We start from the raw sequence: 19,517 nt of genomic DNA on the forward strand, positions 1-19,517 counted from the left end.
TGCTTGGCCAAAATGTCCTCATTTAGTTTTCTAAAATGTATATTACATTGAGACGTCTTTTAAAGAAATCTTTATTTCTAATTTGCTCCTTTGAGAATAAAAAGGGTTTTCTGTAACACTAACGACATTAGCTTTCCATTCAAATGTGTCTTAATGGAAAAGAAAAACTGTCTTCCTGTGATCTTACATTAAATTTCTCGAGTATAAAACTATAAGGAAAGTACTGTTTAACCCCTGACAAAAAAACACCAGAACTACAATCAGATTTCTCTAAGTACACCTTAGTTCACTGTATAACATGTGTGAGGATGATTTAAATCATCTTTCTGTTCCAGTAGCCTTGGTGTGCAAAGGAAATTAACATTCTTTACATCTTAAACTCATTGGAAACTGAACTTCAATGGCCCATTAGTCCTTCTCTACCTTCGACCTGCTGTACAACAGATGACTTCAATTCATAGGCGTACTGCCCTTCCCCCAACGTACTGGATGGTTTCATGGTTGTCAGCCAGTGTATTAGCCGGGGCTCTTTAGGGGAACAGAGATTACAGAACATATACATAAATGGAATTTATTAGCATGGCATATAGACTGTGGTCCAGCTAATACAACAATGGCTGTCTACCAACAGGAAGCCCAAGAATCCAGTAGTTGCTCAGTCCACAGAGGTAGCTTTCTCATCTGATATTCAGTGTATGCCAGAATACTGAAGAAGTATGCTGTAATTCCAGTGAAGGGATAGACTCGTTGGCAAGAGTTTGAAGAAGAGCAAGCAGGCAGAGAGAGCAGGGTTTTTGTTTCTATATCCTTTATATAGGCTGCCAGCAGAAGGTGTGGCCCCAGACAAAGGCAGAGCTTCCCATCTCAAAAGATCTGTATTAAAAGTGGGTCTTCCCACTTTAAATGACTTAATTAAGAAAAAAAATCCTTCACAGATATACCCAGCCATTCGGGTGTTGGTTAATCCCAGATGTACTCAAGTTTACAACCAAGAATAGCTATCACAAGTCCACCCCCTATCAACTTGACATGTAATCATATCTCATATCATGTTTGATTTCTAAATGAAAATGATAATCAGGGTCATAATTATGTCCAACATGATATAACTATCCTACACATAATCATCAACACATATATTTAACCAGGTTATAATTACACCTAACGTAATGTAGCTATCCCTTGTACATCTGTCAATGCATTGTAAATTTGGAATAGGTGGCAATGGTCTCTTGAGGGACATTCCTTTAGGATCACAAACTTAAACATTACAACCACTGATGCTCTCTTAATTGGTAAAGAAACTGAGAGAAGAAAACACAAATATCTATATAAACACATTCTTAACAAAATGCAACAGAGACACTTATGCCAGTTATAATCCTCATTTCCGCAACTGGTTCTATGGCCTTAGCTGGTATTTCTAACAGCCTTCCTCTACTACCCATTTTGTATTCTTTCCACCCTCAGCAAGCATCTCATCAGGTATTGGCCCTATTCCTGGAGGAGTGACTCATACTTTTTTCCTGAAGGGACTGTACCCTTTGTCATATAGCTTGAATTTTAATTATGGGACATGGTATCACCAAGAGATGTCCTAAAGAATCTCCTGTACTCCAGATATAATCTTTCTTACTTCCGCTGTAGAGAAGCAACCTAAGTTCCCCTCAGTAATCTGGTTCGAACACCCCTCTTATAACTGTTGTTCTTTCTTAGCTTGTTGACTTAAGGACATCAGAAGCGCATAGTGCCCAGGGGGATATCTGAGCTTCTGGTCCAATGATGTATTTTTGTGTCTCCTGGCAGGAGTGCTCCCCCATCTGGAACCAAAACAGCTAGACCAGCAGAACTTAAGGTCATGGCAACAGGAAGCAAAACTTTTCCTAGTGGGTCACTAAGTGTGATAGTGAGTGGAACTATTCCCTTTTGCACTCCTTGATTCCAGGATCCCTGGATTCTGACTATGGAAGAAACCATACAATGACCTGGACACTGGCTCTAAGCATATACTGCCTTCTGGAGAACCCTACCTCAGCCTTCCAGGCTGCTGCCACCTAATTGCCACTGTAACTGTGTGTTCAAAATGCTATTCCGCCTTTCTTTTAGATCAGCTGTTTTAGGATGCTGGGAACATGGCAAGGCCAGTGGGTTTCCCGATTGATCACTGGCCCACTGTCGCACCTCTCTAGCCATGAAGTGAGTTGTATGATCAGAAGCAGATATTGTGTGGAACACCGTGACAGTAGATAAGGCACTCTATAATGCCATGGATGGTGGTTTTTGCAGAAACATTAAATGCAGGAAAGGCAAATTTATAACCAGAATAAGTTTCTGCTCCAGAAATGACAAAGTATTATTCTTTTTAGGGAAGAAGAGGTCTGAGGTAGTCAAACTGCCACTAGGTCACTGACTGGTCACCCCAGGGAGTGGTGCCATATCTGGGTCTCAGTGTTGATCTCTGCTGTTGGCAAATTTGGCACTCAGCAACAGCAGTAGTCATGTCAGTCTTGATGAGTGAAAGTCCATGTTGTTCAGCTCATGCATAATCTCCGTCTCTGCTACCATGACCATTTTGTTCATTGGCCCATTGAGTAATGGCAAGGATGGCTGGGGAAAGGCACTGACTATTCACAGAGAGGGCCATCTTATCTACTAAGTTACTGAACCCCTCCTCTGCTAAAGTCACGTTTACAAGTCTCTTCACATCCTTTACCCGTTTGGAGAAATCTACTTACATTCTTCTTCCCTAGTTGTCTTTTGCACAGATTTTCCAATCATGCTCCCAAGTTCCTGCTCATGCAGCCAATTCATTAGCTACAGCCTATGAATCAGCGAAAAAAAAAATCACACATCTGGCCATTTCTCCTTCCAAGCTGTATGACCATGTGTACTGTCTGAAGTTCTCCCCACTATGAAGATTTCCCCTTGCTGGTGTCTTTCAGTGTTGTCTCAGAAAAAGCTTGTAATGCTGCAGTTGTCTACTTTTGAGTGGTGCCTGTATAATGTGTAGAACTATCAGTAAAACAGGCCTTACTCTTTTCTTCCTCAGTCAACCAATCATAGGATACATCCCCATGAAGGCTCTAGGTGCATGCCTGTCCACAAACAGCATTGTAGTGAGAGTAGAAACCATAGGCATTTGGGCAGCTTCTCTGTGTAACTTGCTTGTACCTTGAGGACCTGCCCAGCCTCATTCTCTCTCTCTCTCTCTCTCTCTCTCTCTCTCTCTCTCTCTCTCTCTCACACACACACACACACACACACAAACACACAAACACACACACATACACACACACATCTCACTTCCATTTGATAGTAGATTGTTGTTGTGTGCATCCTACTTTATGTCTTGGTGGGTCAGATTAACACCCAGCTTATGATGGGTTGCATGGTAACCCATCTCAGGTTAAATAACTTGGTGGCTTATTGTCAAATGTTCAATTTCCACTAAAGGCTCAAGAGCAGGCTAAGAGTTGCCTTTCAAAGGGAGAATAGTTGTCTGCTAATGATGGTAGAGCATTGCTCCCTAATCCTAAAGGTCTCTTCTGTGATTCACCTATAGTGACAAAAGCTTCAAACAGATAGCTATCTGTCACTGACATCTCAGGTATCTTTGGACCTGGTGTATCACGTGATCCAAGTGGTACAGCAGCCTGGAACTGTTGTAGATCCTTCCCTGTTCTAGGACACACACAAAGCTAGAAGCTATCCATGTCATTTGGTATCTGACCTGGAGTTACACACTCAAGTGATAAATATACTGTCTCCAGAATCCATCTCACTGAATCTTGTGTATCTTTCTTGGTGGTAGGAGGGGCAAATTCAATAATTTTTTCTTCACCTTAGAATGAATACCTCTGCCTAGTTCACACTACTGTACTTCTTTCACTGAGATAGAAGGCCATTGAACTTAGGATGAATTTATTTCCCATCCTCTGGTGTCCATATACGTTACCAATGAATCCAAAGTGGTTGGTATATTTTACTCACTTGATTCAATTAGTGTAATAATGCACCAATGAGATATTTTGTGTAAGAGACAGGTGATTAGCATCCCTTCCAACTAAGTTATGATACAGGGCTTGAAAGTTAATATATCCTTGGAATAAAACTGTGAAGGTTTACTGTTGGTCTTGCTTCTGGTGGTATTCATGGACAGGTACTGAGAAAAAGGCCATTTTTTTCTAGATGCTCAATCAATAGCTGCATATCATGTACCAGAAGATATGTTCATCTGTTCAAGTAAGGACACCATATCTGGTATAGCAGCTGTAATTGGAGTCACTAACTCATTGAGATTTTGATAGCCAATTGTCTTTCTTTATGACCCATCTGTTTTCTGTACTGGCCAGATAGGAGAATTAAAGGGAGACATGGTGGGAACTACCAGCTCTGTATCTTTCAAGTCTTTGGTGATGGCATTCATTTCTGCAATTTCTCCAGGGATGTGATGACTCACTATTTTTCCTCACAGAGGCAACTCTAAAGCCTTTCCAACCATAATAGCCCTCACTCCACAGGTCAGGGAACCAATGTGAGAATTCTGCCAACTTCTAGCCCAATTATAAATAGTGGAACTGGAGAAATAATCACAGGATTAGTTTGGGAACCCACTGAACCTACTGTTAGTTGGACTTCACCCAAATCTCCATTAATCACTTGACCTCCATAAGCCCCTACTTTATCTGGAGCACCACAATGCTTCTCAGGATCTCCTGGAGTCAGCATCAATTCGGAACCTGTATCCAATAGACACTTGAAAGTTTGAGTGTTTTTTATCCCTAGTGTACAATTATTCTTGCAAAAGACTGTAGGTCCCTCTGGGGAAAGGCTAATAATAAAACTTTCTGGTATTTTATCAAGGCCTTCCTCAGAGGAAACGAGCCATCCCTTTATTCAAGGCGTTCTGGGTCTACAAACTGACTTGCCTGAAAATTGTTTCACCGGTCAAGATTCCATTTTATCATGATCCAATGGTAACTTTGTTTGAGAATTTTTCTGCTTATATACATAACCAAATAAAAGATGCAGTAGGTTTCCTATCTATGCCATGCCTGGAAACATCATAACTGATTAGCTAGTACCAAAGATCCATATTAGTTCTACCACCATAGAACTCCCTTCATCTATGCTGACCATTATGAGTTAGGCCATTATGGATATTGCTTTGTCTATGCTGCCCATTATGATAAATATGATCACTTTGCTTTTGGTGATTCAGTGCTGCCACCTGACTCCTGCTTCCAGACCCAATTAAACCCATTGGATTTAATTCACCCATCTCCAGCCCTAAGGTCTGGCACATGGTAAAGGTTGACACCAACATTTTCCAAATGTGCTGGTGCCCCTTTCACTTTTTGAGACCTTAGTGACAGACATGTCTTCTGGGTTCTCGCATTGTGGAGGATTAGGTTTTGTACAGCATGTCCTCTCTAGTATTGTAATTTTGTTGAACATTAAAATCCCTTCATTAATACTAAGCAAGGGAATATCAAGCATCTCCAGCTCCTCTTCAGTAGACCATCTTTCATCAAATGCTTCAGACAACCATTCAAACTAACTTTGGACCCATTTTTTTAAAACCACACAAGTGTCCGTATTAAACCTAGAATCTCCATTCAGTGGGCCTTTCTAAAAAAAACTCAGTCTCATCCAGTTTTATGTTCCTTCCACCATTATCCCACACCTTTAAACTCCATTCCCACATGCACTTCACAGATTCTGTTCGAATGACTTAGCAAAGTCATTAAGCTCTTGGGTAGTGTATCACACCTCCTCATGGACTACTTTTTCTATCTCCCCTCTAAAATTAAGTCAGGTTATAGATCTAGAATGAACTACTGGTGGGCCCTGAAGGACATTGGTTTTGTCCCACCTGGCATCTCCTTCAAAGAAAGTCACTGCTGTTTTAGCAGACAACGAAGGATTAATTTATTCAGTCAGAGGTGGAAAAAGCACTGTAACAGGGGGTCGATTCAGCCCTTGGGAGTCTGAGGGTTCAGAGTTCTCAGCTTCAATAGCATCCTCCCCCACATCTCCATCCCAAGTTACAGGATCTCATTCTTTACCAATACTGTCCTTACTTTAACAGCTGACATCCTCTGAGGCTGGGACTTGAATTTTTGCTGTAGTTCAGCCAAGCTTATAATTAGGGCTTTGGTTTAATTTTCTGCAACTTGAGCTCACTGGCTACTGGAGAGAAGATTCTCTTCCAGGGTACCCTCAGAAAACATTAGACTGTTTATGTGCATCTGGAGCCGGTCAGTTTTATCATGGAGTTTATATTTGTGCTTCCCCATATTCTGAGATGCTAGAAGGTGGTTAATTTTATCACAGAGCTAATTCTTTCCCTTTTGCAGTTTATCTAAAGATGCTAGGAGCAACCAAGCAGAATCTCAAGTCTCCTCATTTTCTCACAAACTGTCAAAAGTCTTATATGTAGAGTCAGCGAATCCATTGCCTCTCATGACTGGAGAATCCGAATAATCACATGCATTTGTCTCCTCAAGTTTGTAAAATAGTTCACCCCATGGGCTTTCTGCATTCTCCAAGCTTCTGGGAGAGACTTCAGTAACTGTAGATGTTGGTAAATTGGAAAGTCTATCCCAGATACTTAAACAATTCCTCCTTATACTTCTGGTGCTCTAGACCCATTTCTGGTATCAAAGTCTGTGTTAGTCAGGGTTCTCTAGAGGAACAGAACTTAAAGAATGAATCTATTTATGTATTTATCTGTCTGTGTACACACACACACACGGCTTTATTTGAGTGGCTTTCAGGCTGTGGTCCAGTTAGTCCAACAATGGTTGTCTACTAACAGAAGGCCCATGTATCCAGTAGTTGTCCAGTTCTTGAGGCTAGATTTCTCACTGTTCTTCAGTGTATGCCTGAATCCTAAAGACGTAGGTTCTGATGCCAATGAAGGAATGGGCTTGCCAACAGTAGCAAGAGCAAGCACACAAAACAACAACAACAAAACAACCAGCCAGCCAGCCAGCCAAACAAACAAACAAACAAAACCAAAAAAAAAAAAAAAAAAAGCAGCCTTTTTCCATATCATTTATATAGGCTTCCAGCAGAAGCAGATTAAAGATGGCTCTTCCTGCCTCAAAATTTTGTATTAAAAGTGGGTCTTCGCACTTCAAATGATTTAATTAAGGAAAAAATCCCTCACAGCTGTATTCAAGCCAGATGAGGTTTAGTTAGTTCCAGATGTAGGCAAGTTGTCAGCCAAGAATATCATCCATCGCATGAAATGTGAAGGTCACAAAGATTGCTCTGTATATGGCTTCAGCTACTGTTATGGCATAAATAAGAACATATTGTTTGGCTTGCTGATCAGGCATGGTGTCTTTTCAAAGCTTGGCAGCTCAATGTAATTAGTATACTAATAGCATTCGTATTGGATACAGTGTGAGTTTGGAGCTTGATTGAAGCGTTATACACCATTTAAATCAGCTCTTGGGTATCATTTATTGTTTATCATCTCTGTATAAATATCACTTGCCCTTCCTGGCTAATATACTCAGCAAAAACTTTTTAAAACATCTTATGAGATTTTTGTCTGTACCGTCTACTGGGTATACTTCTGCAATAGTGTAAATAGTTTAGCATCGTCATATTGAGTCACAATCTCAGTCTCTGTATTTTGGGGACATTTGGATGGGATACATTAAATAAGCATCTGTCTTAGATATAAACAAGACTCACACCCTGTTTTATGACAAGTTCTCCAGTTGTTAGGAATGTCAAGAGTCAACCTGGGAAAGTGCCATGTGCTACCAGTGGCTGACTGAAAGCTTTTTAGGGACAGTGATGTACCCACTTGCTGTGATGAGTCAGCATGTATTTCAGAGCCTCGTTTGGGAAGAGCTAACACTAAACTCAAGTTGGCCTAACTTAAGCCCCTTTTGTGGAGGGCTAGAAATGTAGGGGATAGTTTTATCCACAGCCATAAGGGAGCCTATGGTAGAATGCCCATGTGACTCCCCAATTTTGCAAAAGTCAACTCTGGTGCCATCTATGCATAAATGACAGTTTCCTAACATTACATGTGTCCTTGAGAATTCTGAGATACCTCAGAAACAAGTTCCTGAGACTATTCCTTCCAAAATCCTATGAGTGTGCGAGAGGCTGTGCTCTCTTGCAAGTTCTGCTACAGTGCTTAAATTTAGTGGTGTGCTTTTTCAGAAATCCTATTGCTCTCTCTGAGGCCACACTCTGTGAATGCATTTAGGGGCGTAGGACATGGATCATGCTAGTACGGGTGTTTAGCCCTGTAGGAATGTCTTGGGAGAAGAGAGGCTACTCCTGAATCAAGCACATGCTAATGCTGGAACTCTTGGGCTTCTTGTTGTCTTCCTGCAGGAACCAATCACTGAATTTACCTTTGATAGCATCATTAAATTCCTTTTCTACGGTTCTGACCCTTGGCATTGCAGAGTGTGGGGAGCAATACAAAGTGACAAAGGCAATTCAATGTATCAATGTTAGAAAAAGTGCATAAGAATAATTTTGTTTGTTTGTTTGTTTTGAGACAGGGTTTCTCTGTAGCTCTGGAGCCTGTCCTGGAGCTAGCTCTTGTAGACCAGGCTGGCCTCAAACTCACAGAGATCCGCCTGCCTCTGCCTCCCATATTTTTTTAACCAGTAAGAAAATACACACAGGTGTATCTTGTTATAAATGTTATTGTCATTATTCCATTGTTTCTAATGAAAATATTGTTGAGTGATTTTATTTCATTTGATTCTGTTAGCCGTAGGAGAGTAGGTTCCATGGAGTCTGAGGTGTTTGAAATAAACCTAGGTGCAGGACTGGTTGAAGGATACCCAACAGGGATAAGGACCTGCCAGAGAGGATAGATTTTTTTTCTCCAAATGGGAGAATAAACCACATGGAATATTGGAAGGAAAGAGAAGTAGCTTCTGATGTTGCCATACTGTTGAGATCTCCACGATGAAACATTATTTTTTTCTGGTCCACTGTTGTTTGTAAAGTGTTCACTGTAGATCTTCTAAATACGCAATTTTATCTTATTCTCCTCAAGTGTTAGACTGTAGTTTATCCAAACACATACATATTTATTCCTTAGGACTGGATAAGAGGTGATTGTGAAAATAATTTTTATTGTTATTACTTTCATGAAGCAAATTTAAATAAAGTTGGCCCTGTGATTTCACCAGGATTTCCTAACGTTTACATCGTCCTAAGTGGTTATATGCAAACCCTGGCCTTGCACTGAGGGCCCTGTATAAGTTAGAGAGTGAGAATAGAGGATGTTAATCCACAGTGCCCTTGTTCGCTGCTTTCACTGTGTGGACAAGGTAAATAGGGATGAGTATATTCTCGCTATTTCCAGTGCCACCGCTGCAATTTTCTCTCCAACGTTCAAGTGGTCCGTGGCTGCTTAATGTTTCCCACTGCCCATGGAGGAAAGGGGTTGCTGAGACCAAGCCACTGGGCGGAATAGACACGGTAGGAAATAAGCTGGAGAGCAGTCCCAAGGGAGAAGACCCTGCCATCTGAGTTGTGTTTCACGACTTAACTGTTCAGAAAGGAATATACACACACACAGTCACACAATATCACACTCACACAGCACACACAGTCACACAATATCACATACATTCATACAGCCACACTCACACAGCACACACAGTCACACAATATCACATTCATGCAGTCACACTCACAACACACACAGTCACACAATATCACATTTATACAGTCACACTCACAACACATATAGTCACACGCTATCACACTCTCAACACACACAGTCACACAATATCATGCACACACACAAACACGCAATCAGGAAATGCCCCATAGACTGTTTAAAGTAGCTCATTTTCAGCATGTTGCAGATGAAAGTAGTTTATCTCCTAGCTAAAAGAGAAAGGTAAATTGGGCTAGATGCATAGGGGGAAGGGTCACATCAAGGTCAGAGCATACTGAGGTAGTCAGGCTGGATTATAAACCCCAGAAAGAAGTCAAAACCAATAATTCCAAGGTGGAGTGGAGTTGACAATCTGCCTCTGGCTTGGACCTGGCTGTGGTGCCCATGTTTGTTGGGCACTTCTCAGCAGTGCTGTTTCTCTTCTCTGTAATATGAAATTTGTCCTGTTACTGAGAATCAGTTTTAAATATTGGGGGGGGGGGCATCTGATTTTTTATTCTGCCTGATTCTAGAAGAATAGTTTCATTTCCCAATGATATCAATGGCATTTGTAATATATTCATGTTTTATCGTTCAAACCAAATGGAGCTCAAGACTAAGTCTATTTAATAAGAGTAATGGATGCTAAAGGATGAGGATCTTTTTAATCTGTTGGGTAAGCAGAACTAACATAGTACTCAGTAGATACTTACAAATTTTGGTCAAATTAAGTGGGGGTATTTGTAATATTTAAGAAATTATATTTAAACATAATTTGAGCATGCTGTTCTAAAGTCTGTTTAAGACATATGGCTATAAATAATAAATTAGTATTTGTTTTAGCAAAAACATTTAGGAATTAATTAAGCCTATTATTTTGAATGCTGTAGCTGACGTTTAGATATTGCAAACCTCAAAAATGTTTCACTGGTTTCTCTAAATCTATCTAGTGTTCTGCAAATCCATGGGTGGGGACTTAGAATCAGTCCTTTGTAAATGCAGTGTATCTAGTCAAGATTATAATAAGCTCGTTAACCAAGTGGGCATCAAATATAATACAAATACATTATTAAGAGTCCATTCTTTTGTACACCCAGGTACATAAAAGATGGAGGACGTTTCGATACTGGGTGGGACAGTTCTGTGAAAGCACACATAGCCACAGTGCCGAGTGACTTCTTTCTGTTTCAATTTCATAAATTGCTACATGAGGAAGCACTCTCTGGTAGATAACACTCAGAAATCAGCACTTAATATGGCAGTAATGGTTATTGCTGTCATTCTTTACATCTTTAAAAATAATTAAGCATTACTGCACAGGCATTATAAAGTTCCCCTATCACCATTAAGAGGATATTTGAGGTTTGATGTAATTTAGCAAATCACATTATACAGTAGTTAAGGTTTTATGCAGTGGAGTGAAATGGGTAGTAGTTAAGCACACTTCCCATACAATGCACTGTACGGAGTTACATGTTCCAGCTGTTGCCAGCTTTGTTCCAGTGTCATTATTGCTTTGCAGGCTGACGTTCCTCAGGGAGTGATTCGAGTGCAAGCTCCTCATCTTTCAAAAGTTTCCATGGCAATACAGCTAACTGAAGAACTAAAAGCCAGCGACGTGCTTGCCAGGTTTCTCAGCCAAGAAAGGTAAAGGCCTGTTTTAATTATTCTGCGGGGTACCTCACTTTTATATTTATACTGCCCTGCCCCCCCCTCGTGTGTGTGCGTGCGCGCGCGTGTATGTGTGTGTGAGGGCACGTGTGTGTGCACGCGCACGTCTTCCCATCAGAAGAACAAAGCAGGCTTGATATTTGGACCACTGGAGGGGATGGTGGGAACTGTCAGAGGTAGCTTGTGTTCAAGTTGAGCCCGTTTTCAGGCAGCCTGGGTGAACAGCCCTCCACCGTTTGCCTGCAATGAGCTTGGTGCATGAGACCACTCAACGATCCTTCCAGAACATGTTGGTTGGAGGTTAATTACTGTTTGTAGGCTGCCACGAAGATTTCTAATTAAGATGCAGCAAGATTAAAAAGAAGACGTAACTTTCTCTATGAAACTTAATGAATAAGAAAGAGAATGTTTCAATTTAAAAATGGAAAGCTTGGATGATTGAGAGAGGACACCCAGTCCCTGAGGTCTGAAGTCACAAGAGGAGAACAGGCTGTCCTCATCAGGGACAAGCATGTCCTTCTTTGGCCGATGCTGCAGATGCTTAGGAAGCTCTGCTCTCCCTCACTGTACTCACTATAGGCCGTGTAGCTTCCCGTTCATCCTGTCTCGAATTTGAGAGGTCCTGATAAGCTTTTGGGGATTTTAGTTTTTTCCGTTTAAACATCTTATTTTTGTTTAAAATAGTTTTAATGACATCCTCCCTATTTATGCTATGAAACTATTTTTTAAATGTTATTAGTATGTGTGTCTGTGTGTGTATATTGTGTGTGTATCTGTGTGTGTATGTTGTGTGTGTGTCTGTGTGTGTATGTGTGTGTATGTTGTGTGTGTGTTTGTGTGTCTCTGTGTGTATGTTATGTGTGTGTATATGTTGTATGTGTGTCTGTGTGTGTACAAATTAGTGGAGTCCATTCTCTTTCCATCCCGATATGGATTCTAAGCACTGAACCCAGGTCCCCAGGCTTGTGCACCAAGCACTTTTACCCACTAAGTCATTTCCCCAGCCTCAATCTAAAATTCTTGAAAGAAATCCAGCATCTCAGTTGAAAGGGTCCCATTTTGTGCTTTTCCTGAGCTTCGTCTCATTCTAACACGGGGCGCTTCAGTCAGATTGTCTGCTAATGCCTCTGTAGTATCTATACAGCACCTTATGCTAATGTTTGTCTCTGATTAAGACTCTGAGCTAGGTGTTAGGAAATTAGAACCACATTTCCCCATCTCAGAAGTTGCAAAAAAGAATGGATCACCAAAACTCCCAGCATAAATTTCCTTGCTGTAGCAGTCTGCTGCAAATACAATCCTTCCTTCTCTTCACTGATAGGAACACAATATGGAACATATTAGCCCCAGGTCACACAGCTGGAAATATGAGTCTGTGTTCGTGTCCACAGAAGTAGCCCCTTAAGTCCCCTCCACACCAGCTCTTGGACGTTGTGCCTGGCATTAAGCCTTCCCAAGATGACTCTCTCAGAATTGGGGGCTGGGAACATTAGGGATTTCTCAGATTGATCCTTCCTTCCTGGAGTGTCTCAGCTACAATGAAGTCAACCCTCTCTCTTGCTCCTCCCCATTTTTGACCTGCAGCTGCCACCTTTGACACTTCTCTCCAAGGGCATGTTCCTTTCCCTCCCAGAATATGTCTGGAGGTTTGGCTGGCTCGAGTCAGGAGCATCCTGCAAGCTCCGAGAACTCAGTTGCTGCTCATCTTTTCTACTTAGATTTTCCAAGCATAAATCCTCATGAAATGGTACAGTCTTGTTTAGCTGCATCCTTAATATTTTGATGTACAGCATGAAGCATTAGTCAGTATATTCACCTACATGCTATTCTGTCTTCCACTCAGGCTGCTGTTTAAAATGATAACATCTTCATTTATTTTGTGCACATTTACATGTGCATAGTGCACATGCCATGGTACCTAAATCAGTTTTCTCCTTCCCCCGTGTGGGTTCTGGGTCCTCAGGTTTGGCAAGTTCTGCTGAACATGTCCCATGTCCTGAGTTAAAGTCTCCATTCTCTTTTAGGAAGAGCAAGACAGAATAGGACCGCCTTACAGTCTTGTGAGCGTGGACTAGGAAAGTGGCCCTTAGGTCCTATTGATGTTTATCTGGGCCACAGAGTGAGTGACATGCTCAACCAATGGTTGTACTATCGTTATTCTCTACCACATACTTGTGTCTCCCCCACTTATATTCTGCCTGTTTGGGACCATTAGGGAGCTCCCTTTCCTTCATCATTCACTTTCCCTCTCTGTCAAAGCCAATGCACACATATGGGCAAGAAGTACAGCAAATTGGCCATTCATTCATCATTATTTGCTGAAGTATTGATGCCTTTCCATCAATACTTATGAGTTTGTTGACTTCATATGAAAGCTATTCTAGCTCAGAAAATTTGTTCAGCTCCCTGTAAAAATGGAAGAACCATTTAGACACTTGAGAATCACTCTGAAAACCATATTGAACTAGATTCTTAAAGTCAAGTCTTTTATGACATTCCCTGGTTGTTTTATAGTCACAGTAACTCTTGGTTGGAATCAGAGTATGACCTCTGGATAGTATACAAGGCCACAGAAGGACCTGATGTGTGAGTGTGTACACAGTCCTGGGCAGACAGTGATGCCATGGGCATAGCAGTAGGGAGAGAAGATTGGATAATCAGAGAACCATTGTCAGACTGCTTGGCAAAGCTGCTGCTATGCCAGGAAATTCTCATAGTCGGAAGAGTCAGACTGGTTAATTTTCTTCCTGCTTATATGTGGCATCTCTTTTTGGCATGCTACACGTGTGTCTGTACGCCGTGTGTAGTGTCTGTGGAGGTCTGAAGAGGATATTTGATCCCCTGGAACTGGAGTTACAGCTGATCCACCTTGTGGGTGCTTGGGATTGAACCCCAATCCTCTGAAAGAATAGCCACAACTGCTGAGTCACCAATCCAGTCCCTCTTCTCTGCACCCTTATCAACAGCCCACAACTTCTCTAACCCCAATCCACATACCGCAGAGGATTTTTAAAAGCAGATTCTTGAACTTCCTCCTAGAAATTTAAAGTTTGGCACTAAAGTTTTATCAAGTTTTTGAAATAATTCTTTTATAGAAACCTTTGACCAAAAAAAAAAATCACTGAATTATAATGTGTGTGTGTGTGTGTGTGTGTGTGTGTGTGTGTGGACTTAACATTTTAGAAAAATTTACTATTTTTTTTTTTTGATACAGGGTATCTCTGTGGGTCTCTGGCTGCCCTGGAACCCATTCTGTTGTAGATCAGGTTGATCTTGAACTCACAGAGATCCACCTGCTTCTACCTCCCTAAGTGCTAGGATTAAAGGCATGCGCCACCACTCCCCAGCTAAAGTTCACTTTTATAACCAACACGTAAAAACCTAAAACTATAAAGAGTTATGGAGTATTAAGAGGCTCCCATTCGGGGCTGGAGAGATGGCTCAGAGGTTAAGAACATTGCCTGCTCTTCCAAAGGTCCTGAGTTCAATTCCCAGCAACCACATGGTGGCTCACAACCATCTGTAATGGGGTCTGGTGCCCTCTTCTGGCCTGCAGGCATACACACAGACAGAATATTGTATACATAATAAATAAATATTAAAAAAAAAAGAGGCTCCCATTCATGGATATACTACATAATGTCAAAACATGGCTAATTTTATCTTTGGGCTTAATGCTCAGCACCACTTTATGGGAGGTGGAAATGCTAGTCTTTGAAGAATGTAAGTGTATAAAGGTAACATACTGGGGGAACAAATACTAAGTATAATGGGGAAACTGAGTCAGTACCTTGGCCCTATGAAGAATCGATCATCATATCAATATTAACTTGATTTTTTTTTTTGGTGTTTACAAATTTAGAGACTGATTTATTCTTTTGCTGTCAGATATCTGATTCTATTTATGTTGTTTCCAAGTGTGACATTTTGATTACCTGTAGGGTATGCTTAACAGATGGGAAAATGCAAAGTGTATAACTGCAGTTTGTTTAAGTTATGAATATTCCATGCTAGCTAGAATTTCCCAGTCTGCTAAACTGATTTTACTTGCAAGCTGTTTGACGACACAACTAATCGGTTTGTTTTCTCCCTGATAGTGGAGTTGCCCAGACACTTAAGAAGGGGGAAATTTTTCTGTATGAAATTGGAGGAAATATTGGTAAGCATGTTTTCATCCTGTATGTTGATTTGATGTTGCTAATGTTTATCTTTGTAGTTTTGAAACAAAAATATTTCTGTATTTGAAAGTAAACATACCATGCCTTTGACAGTTGTTGTATAGTTTGGGTTTGTGCAGTGGTCTGACCTTTCTTCCTGGGGCCTGATTTTTTAAGCTCCTTCCTTTCAAATAATCAATCACATTCAGCCTTGCACATTCGACTTTTCATTTCACAAATAGATCTTGGAAATTAGTGTGGTTCCTTAGCTGAATCCCAAACTACTGTTAATGTTTAATACAGGTGACGATGATTTTAAAGTCCACCCCACAAAGTATTTTCACTTCTTAACATAATTTGATACCAGCACTAGAGAATGACCACCCAACTGACATTTTTAATACCTTGGCCAATTCTTTGAATGTTGTCATGAAACCTAGGAAAGGATGACACAGATTTTGAAATCTAAGATTTGTAACCGTTGGGATTAATTTTATGATTGTACAGGCACTCCCCCACTGTGTTAACTGATAACACATCTCCTTCACAGGGGAACGCTGCCTGGATGACGATACATACATGAAGGACTTGTACCAACTGAACCCGAATGCTGAGTGGGTCATCAAATCCAAGCGACGGTAGAAGACTAGCCAGAGGACTGACGTCATCATTCTTGCTGGGTCAAGAGTGTTAATAAAAGTAGCAAGATTCTTAATTATTCAGCTGTACCCAATTATATTACAAAGAGACACCCCCAGGTTTTAAAATTACAGGGTTTTGTGACTTCCACAATTGTTAATTATTATTATTATTAAGAAAACAAATATTTTTGGAGTAAGAGAAAAGCAGCTTAATTAGCTTGTGAGCTGTTGACACATACCTTAAAATGTGTTCAGATGGGAAAACTGTTTTTTGTTTTGTTTTGTTTTGTATGAAGTAAACTCTCTACCCTCCCCCCCCTTTTGGTACTGGGGATTGATCCATAACTTTGCTCATGATGGTCAAGTGCTTTTTGACATCTAGTGATATCCCCAGCAGATTAAATAATCTTTACTAATAGATTTATCAATGAAGTTTTGGTTTATTTACATTTTAACAATGCTGTCTCCCCTTTCTTCCCTTTATCTATCTACCTTCCCTCAATAAAACTCACTTCTTAAACCAGAAAGAGACAGTCCACAGCAGGTATGGAGAGCTATGAAGGCAAGCCTAACCCCACAGAATCCTCTTTACCACAAAGTGTTAGTACTCATGGCTTTGAGTCCTCTGTCTGAACTGCAGCATCCCAGGCAGTGGTCTTTTCAGCTTATCTGACATATGTGCATAAATCTGTATCCATCATCAACACCAAAGATATCAGGAATGTCCAATCATCACCAAGGCGTGAAATGCTTAAATACTCAGGAGGAATAATATGGATCCACACAAATGCCTGAACCGCTTCTGACTGCAATGTGAAAAGCCAGGCCATTTTTTACGTACCACACTCTTCCAGATGGAATCTGAAGGGTAGCATATACAGTTACCTGGTGGCATTATCAACATCATCTTAGTATAATCTGGGACAACTGGAGAATACAGTGTGAAATGTTACTTTCTGCCCTTGCCCGCCCCCCAGAATGAGTCTTCTGTGTGTGATGATCATTGCTGTGAACTATTTTTTTTTCTGTTTTCATATTTACCTAATCTGAGTCCATTTGTGAAGATGTCATGGAAAGTGTTATTCCCAGGGCTTTCTGTGCACAGACCGCACTGTGACAAAGCATGGATCTCTGCTGTGAATAAGAGAAATGAAATAAGAGCAAACTTCGCCATTTTTTAAGAGTAGAGTGTTATCGATAAAAGGTGGCATGCATAGACGTGGCACCAATGTGTTGATGGCACTCTTCATAACTCTTCATGGGATGCTGCACGTTCTTAGAAGCTCTTGATGTCACTCTAATGAGGAAGGAAAGTGCTGTCGTTAATGACAACAACGAAATGTTCAGTGTGTAATTACAAGAGCAGCCTGTGGATGGACGCTTCTGTAATGCCATGGTGATTCGTGCCATTGCTTTTTTATTTAAAGAAATTTTATAATTAAATGCCTTTTTCTAAATGATTTTCTCTTGGAATTATTACTTTTATTCCAGTGTGTTCATGGGTCTCCTTTTGTCTTTCTAAATTATTTTAATTAACAGTCTGTTTTCATGGTAATTAAGTCTCCTCTGCTCTTTTACTGGTTCCTTTTTTTTTTTAAAACTCGAAAGACATATGAGAAGCTTATTTTCTTCATTAGTTTTCTTTCTTTTCTTTACATAAATGTCTATTCTTTGGGGCTTTCAAAACACATTTTGTGATGTTTCTTATTATAAAAGTATATTCATTTCTTGGGTAACAAAATTTATTGATGTTTTGGTGCAAACAATGAACAATTCTAAAGAAAAATTATGTGTTTAAAACATTTACAGAAACACAGGAGTTATAATAGCGGTTTACAGAAATATTTCTAGAACACATGTCCACTGATCCTTAGCACACTGACTGCCTACTCAGGGAGACTGGCAGAAGAAATCTCAGTTTTTTTTTGGTTGTTTTGTTTGTTTGCTTGCTTGTTGGTTTTGTTTGTTTCTCGAGACAGGATTTCTCTGTGTAGTCCTGGCTGTCCTAGAATTCACTTTGTAGACCAGGCTTACCTCAAACTCACAGAGATCCCACTGAGTCCTTGCATTAAAGGTGTGTCCCACCACGATGCAACTGAGTTCCCAAGTTTTGATGGGCTAAATGATGGGTATACACATACCCATCATATGTATATTTGCCTTGACAGAAGAGGATTTCGTATCATATTATAGCGCTTCAGATACATATATATATCCTGACGTTAACTCAAATGCTTTTACTGTGATTTTTTTTTCTTTCCAGTAAGTTTCAACTTTTGTGTCCATCTGTTTGGTTGAGAAAAGGATGGTGATGTGAGAACAAATACAGTTGTTTTGAGTCTCAACCACATTAACACTTACGGGAGTTGCTGGTGGAAAATCTGGGAGCCAGTGTTTAGAGAAAAGTGCTCACCCTTCTTACCTACCCCTATTCCATGTGGCTTTCTGTTCTCACCTCCCTATTCTTTCTTTCCTGCTTTGCCTCCTCACCTGTTGGCAGAATTCTTCTAGATATTTCTGGTCCTTGTTATTCCTTTCACTTACACCACCTTTTCTTAGAATAGTTATGGAAATTGATATAAATTCCTTGTTGATCATCTCTGGAAAAAAAAGTAGATGGTTTTGTTTTCTCAAGTTTGTAGAATTGGTTTGCACTTTGTGCTTGTCCTGATTTCCCACTTACTTGTCAGTAGGTGGCAGTATTGGGCAGAGATTCCTTTGAATCTAAAGAAAAGGGCATTGTAGACTTTGAACGGGAGTTTATACCATACGTTGCTGTGACTTTGTGGGTGCCAGCCACCTCCAACAGTTAGATGGTAACATTGTGGGCTCTGTGTTAGTTACTCACTCTGAAACTGTAAGTAATAATTAACCTCGGTGTGCATGTGTTTGTGTGTTTAATGAATTAGTCTGCTCTAGTCCTTAATCCATTGAGTGAATATGTGGCAGGGATATGAGACCCAGAATTAAGCTTTCAGCAATGTGTAGTGTTAACAGAAGTGCTGTGGGTCAAGATGGGAAACTGGGAGGATAGAGACAAGGAGCTCAGAAATAGAAGCGCTTCGGTATCTCTCTCTCTCTCTCTCTCTTTTTTTTTTTTTTTTTTTTTGTGAATACATGTTTCTGCATTTCAACAAATACTGGACACTTGCACATATGTCAAACAGGCTGTAACCCTTGAGATCCCTTTGTGGACAAAATAACCAAAACCATTGATCCTACTGGATTCACATTTTAATGAGGGGTACAAGCAATGAGTTAAACAAAAGTAAGTGAACCGAACTGCAGAGTATAATAAAAGGTGGTGATGTGGTGGGGGATAAAAGAGATGGACAGAGCAAGTAGGAAAAGGGCTGGGGGGTGAGCATATGACAGCGTGAAATGAAGGCT

General features: G+C 40.5%; 1 protein-coding gene across 4 annotated transcripts in view; it reads left to right on the top strand.

Moving 5' to 3' along the window:
* Window positions 1-17,581, top strand: part of Arhgap18 (Rho GTPase activating protein 18) — a 211,658-nt gene extending 194,077 nt beyond the window's left edge. For all 4 annotated transcript variants that reach the window (XM_057763139.1, XM_057763140.1, XM_057763142.1 and 1 more), the window contains exons 13-15: window positions 11,181-11,305; window positions 15,427-15,488; window positions 16,037-17,581. In XM_057763139.1, coding sequence (XP_057619122.1) covers window positions 11,181-11,305; window positions 15,427-15,488; window positions 16,037-16,128 — 279 coding nt within the window. In that variant the 3' untranslated portion in view covers window positions 16,129-17,581. The remainder of the gene's footprint in view (window positions 1-11,180; window positions 11,306-15,426; window positions 15,489-16,036) is intronic.
* The last annotated feature ends 1,936 nt before the right edge of the window (window positions 17,582-19,517 follow it).

The sequence above is a fragment of the Chionomys nivalis genome, chromosome 2, assembly GCF_950005125.1.
Source record: "Chionomys nivalis chromosome 2, mChiNiv1.1, whole genome shotgun sequence".
NCBI lineage: Eukaryota > Metazoa > Chordata > Mammalia > Rodentia > Cricetidae > Chionomys > Chionomys nivalis.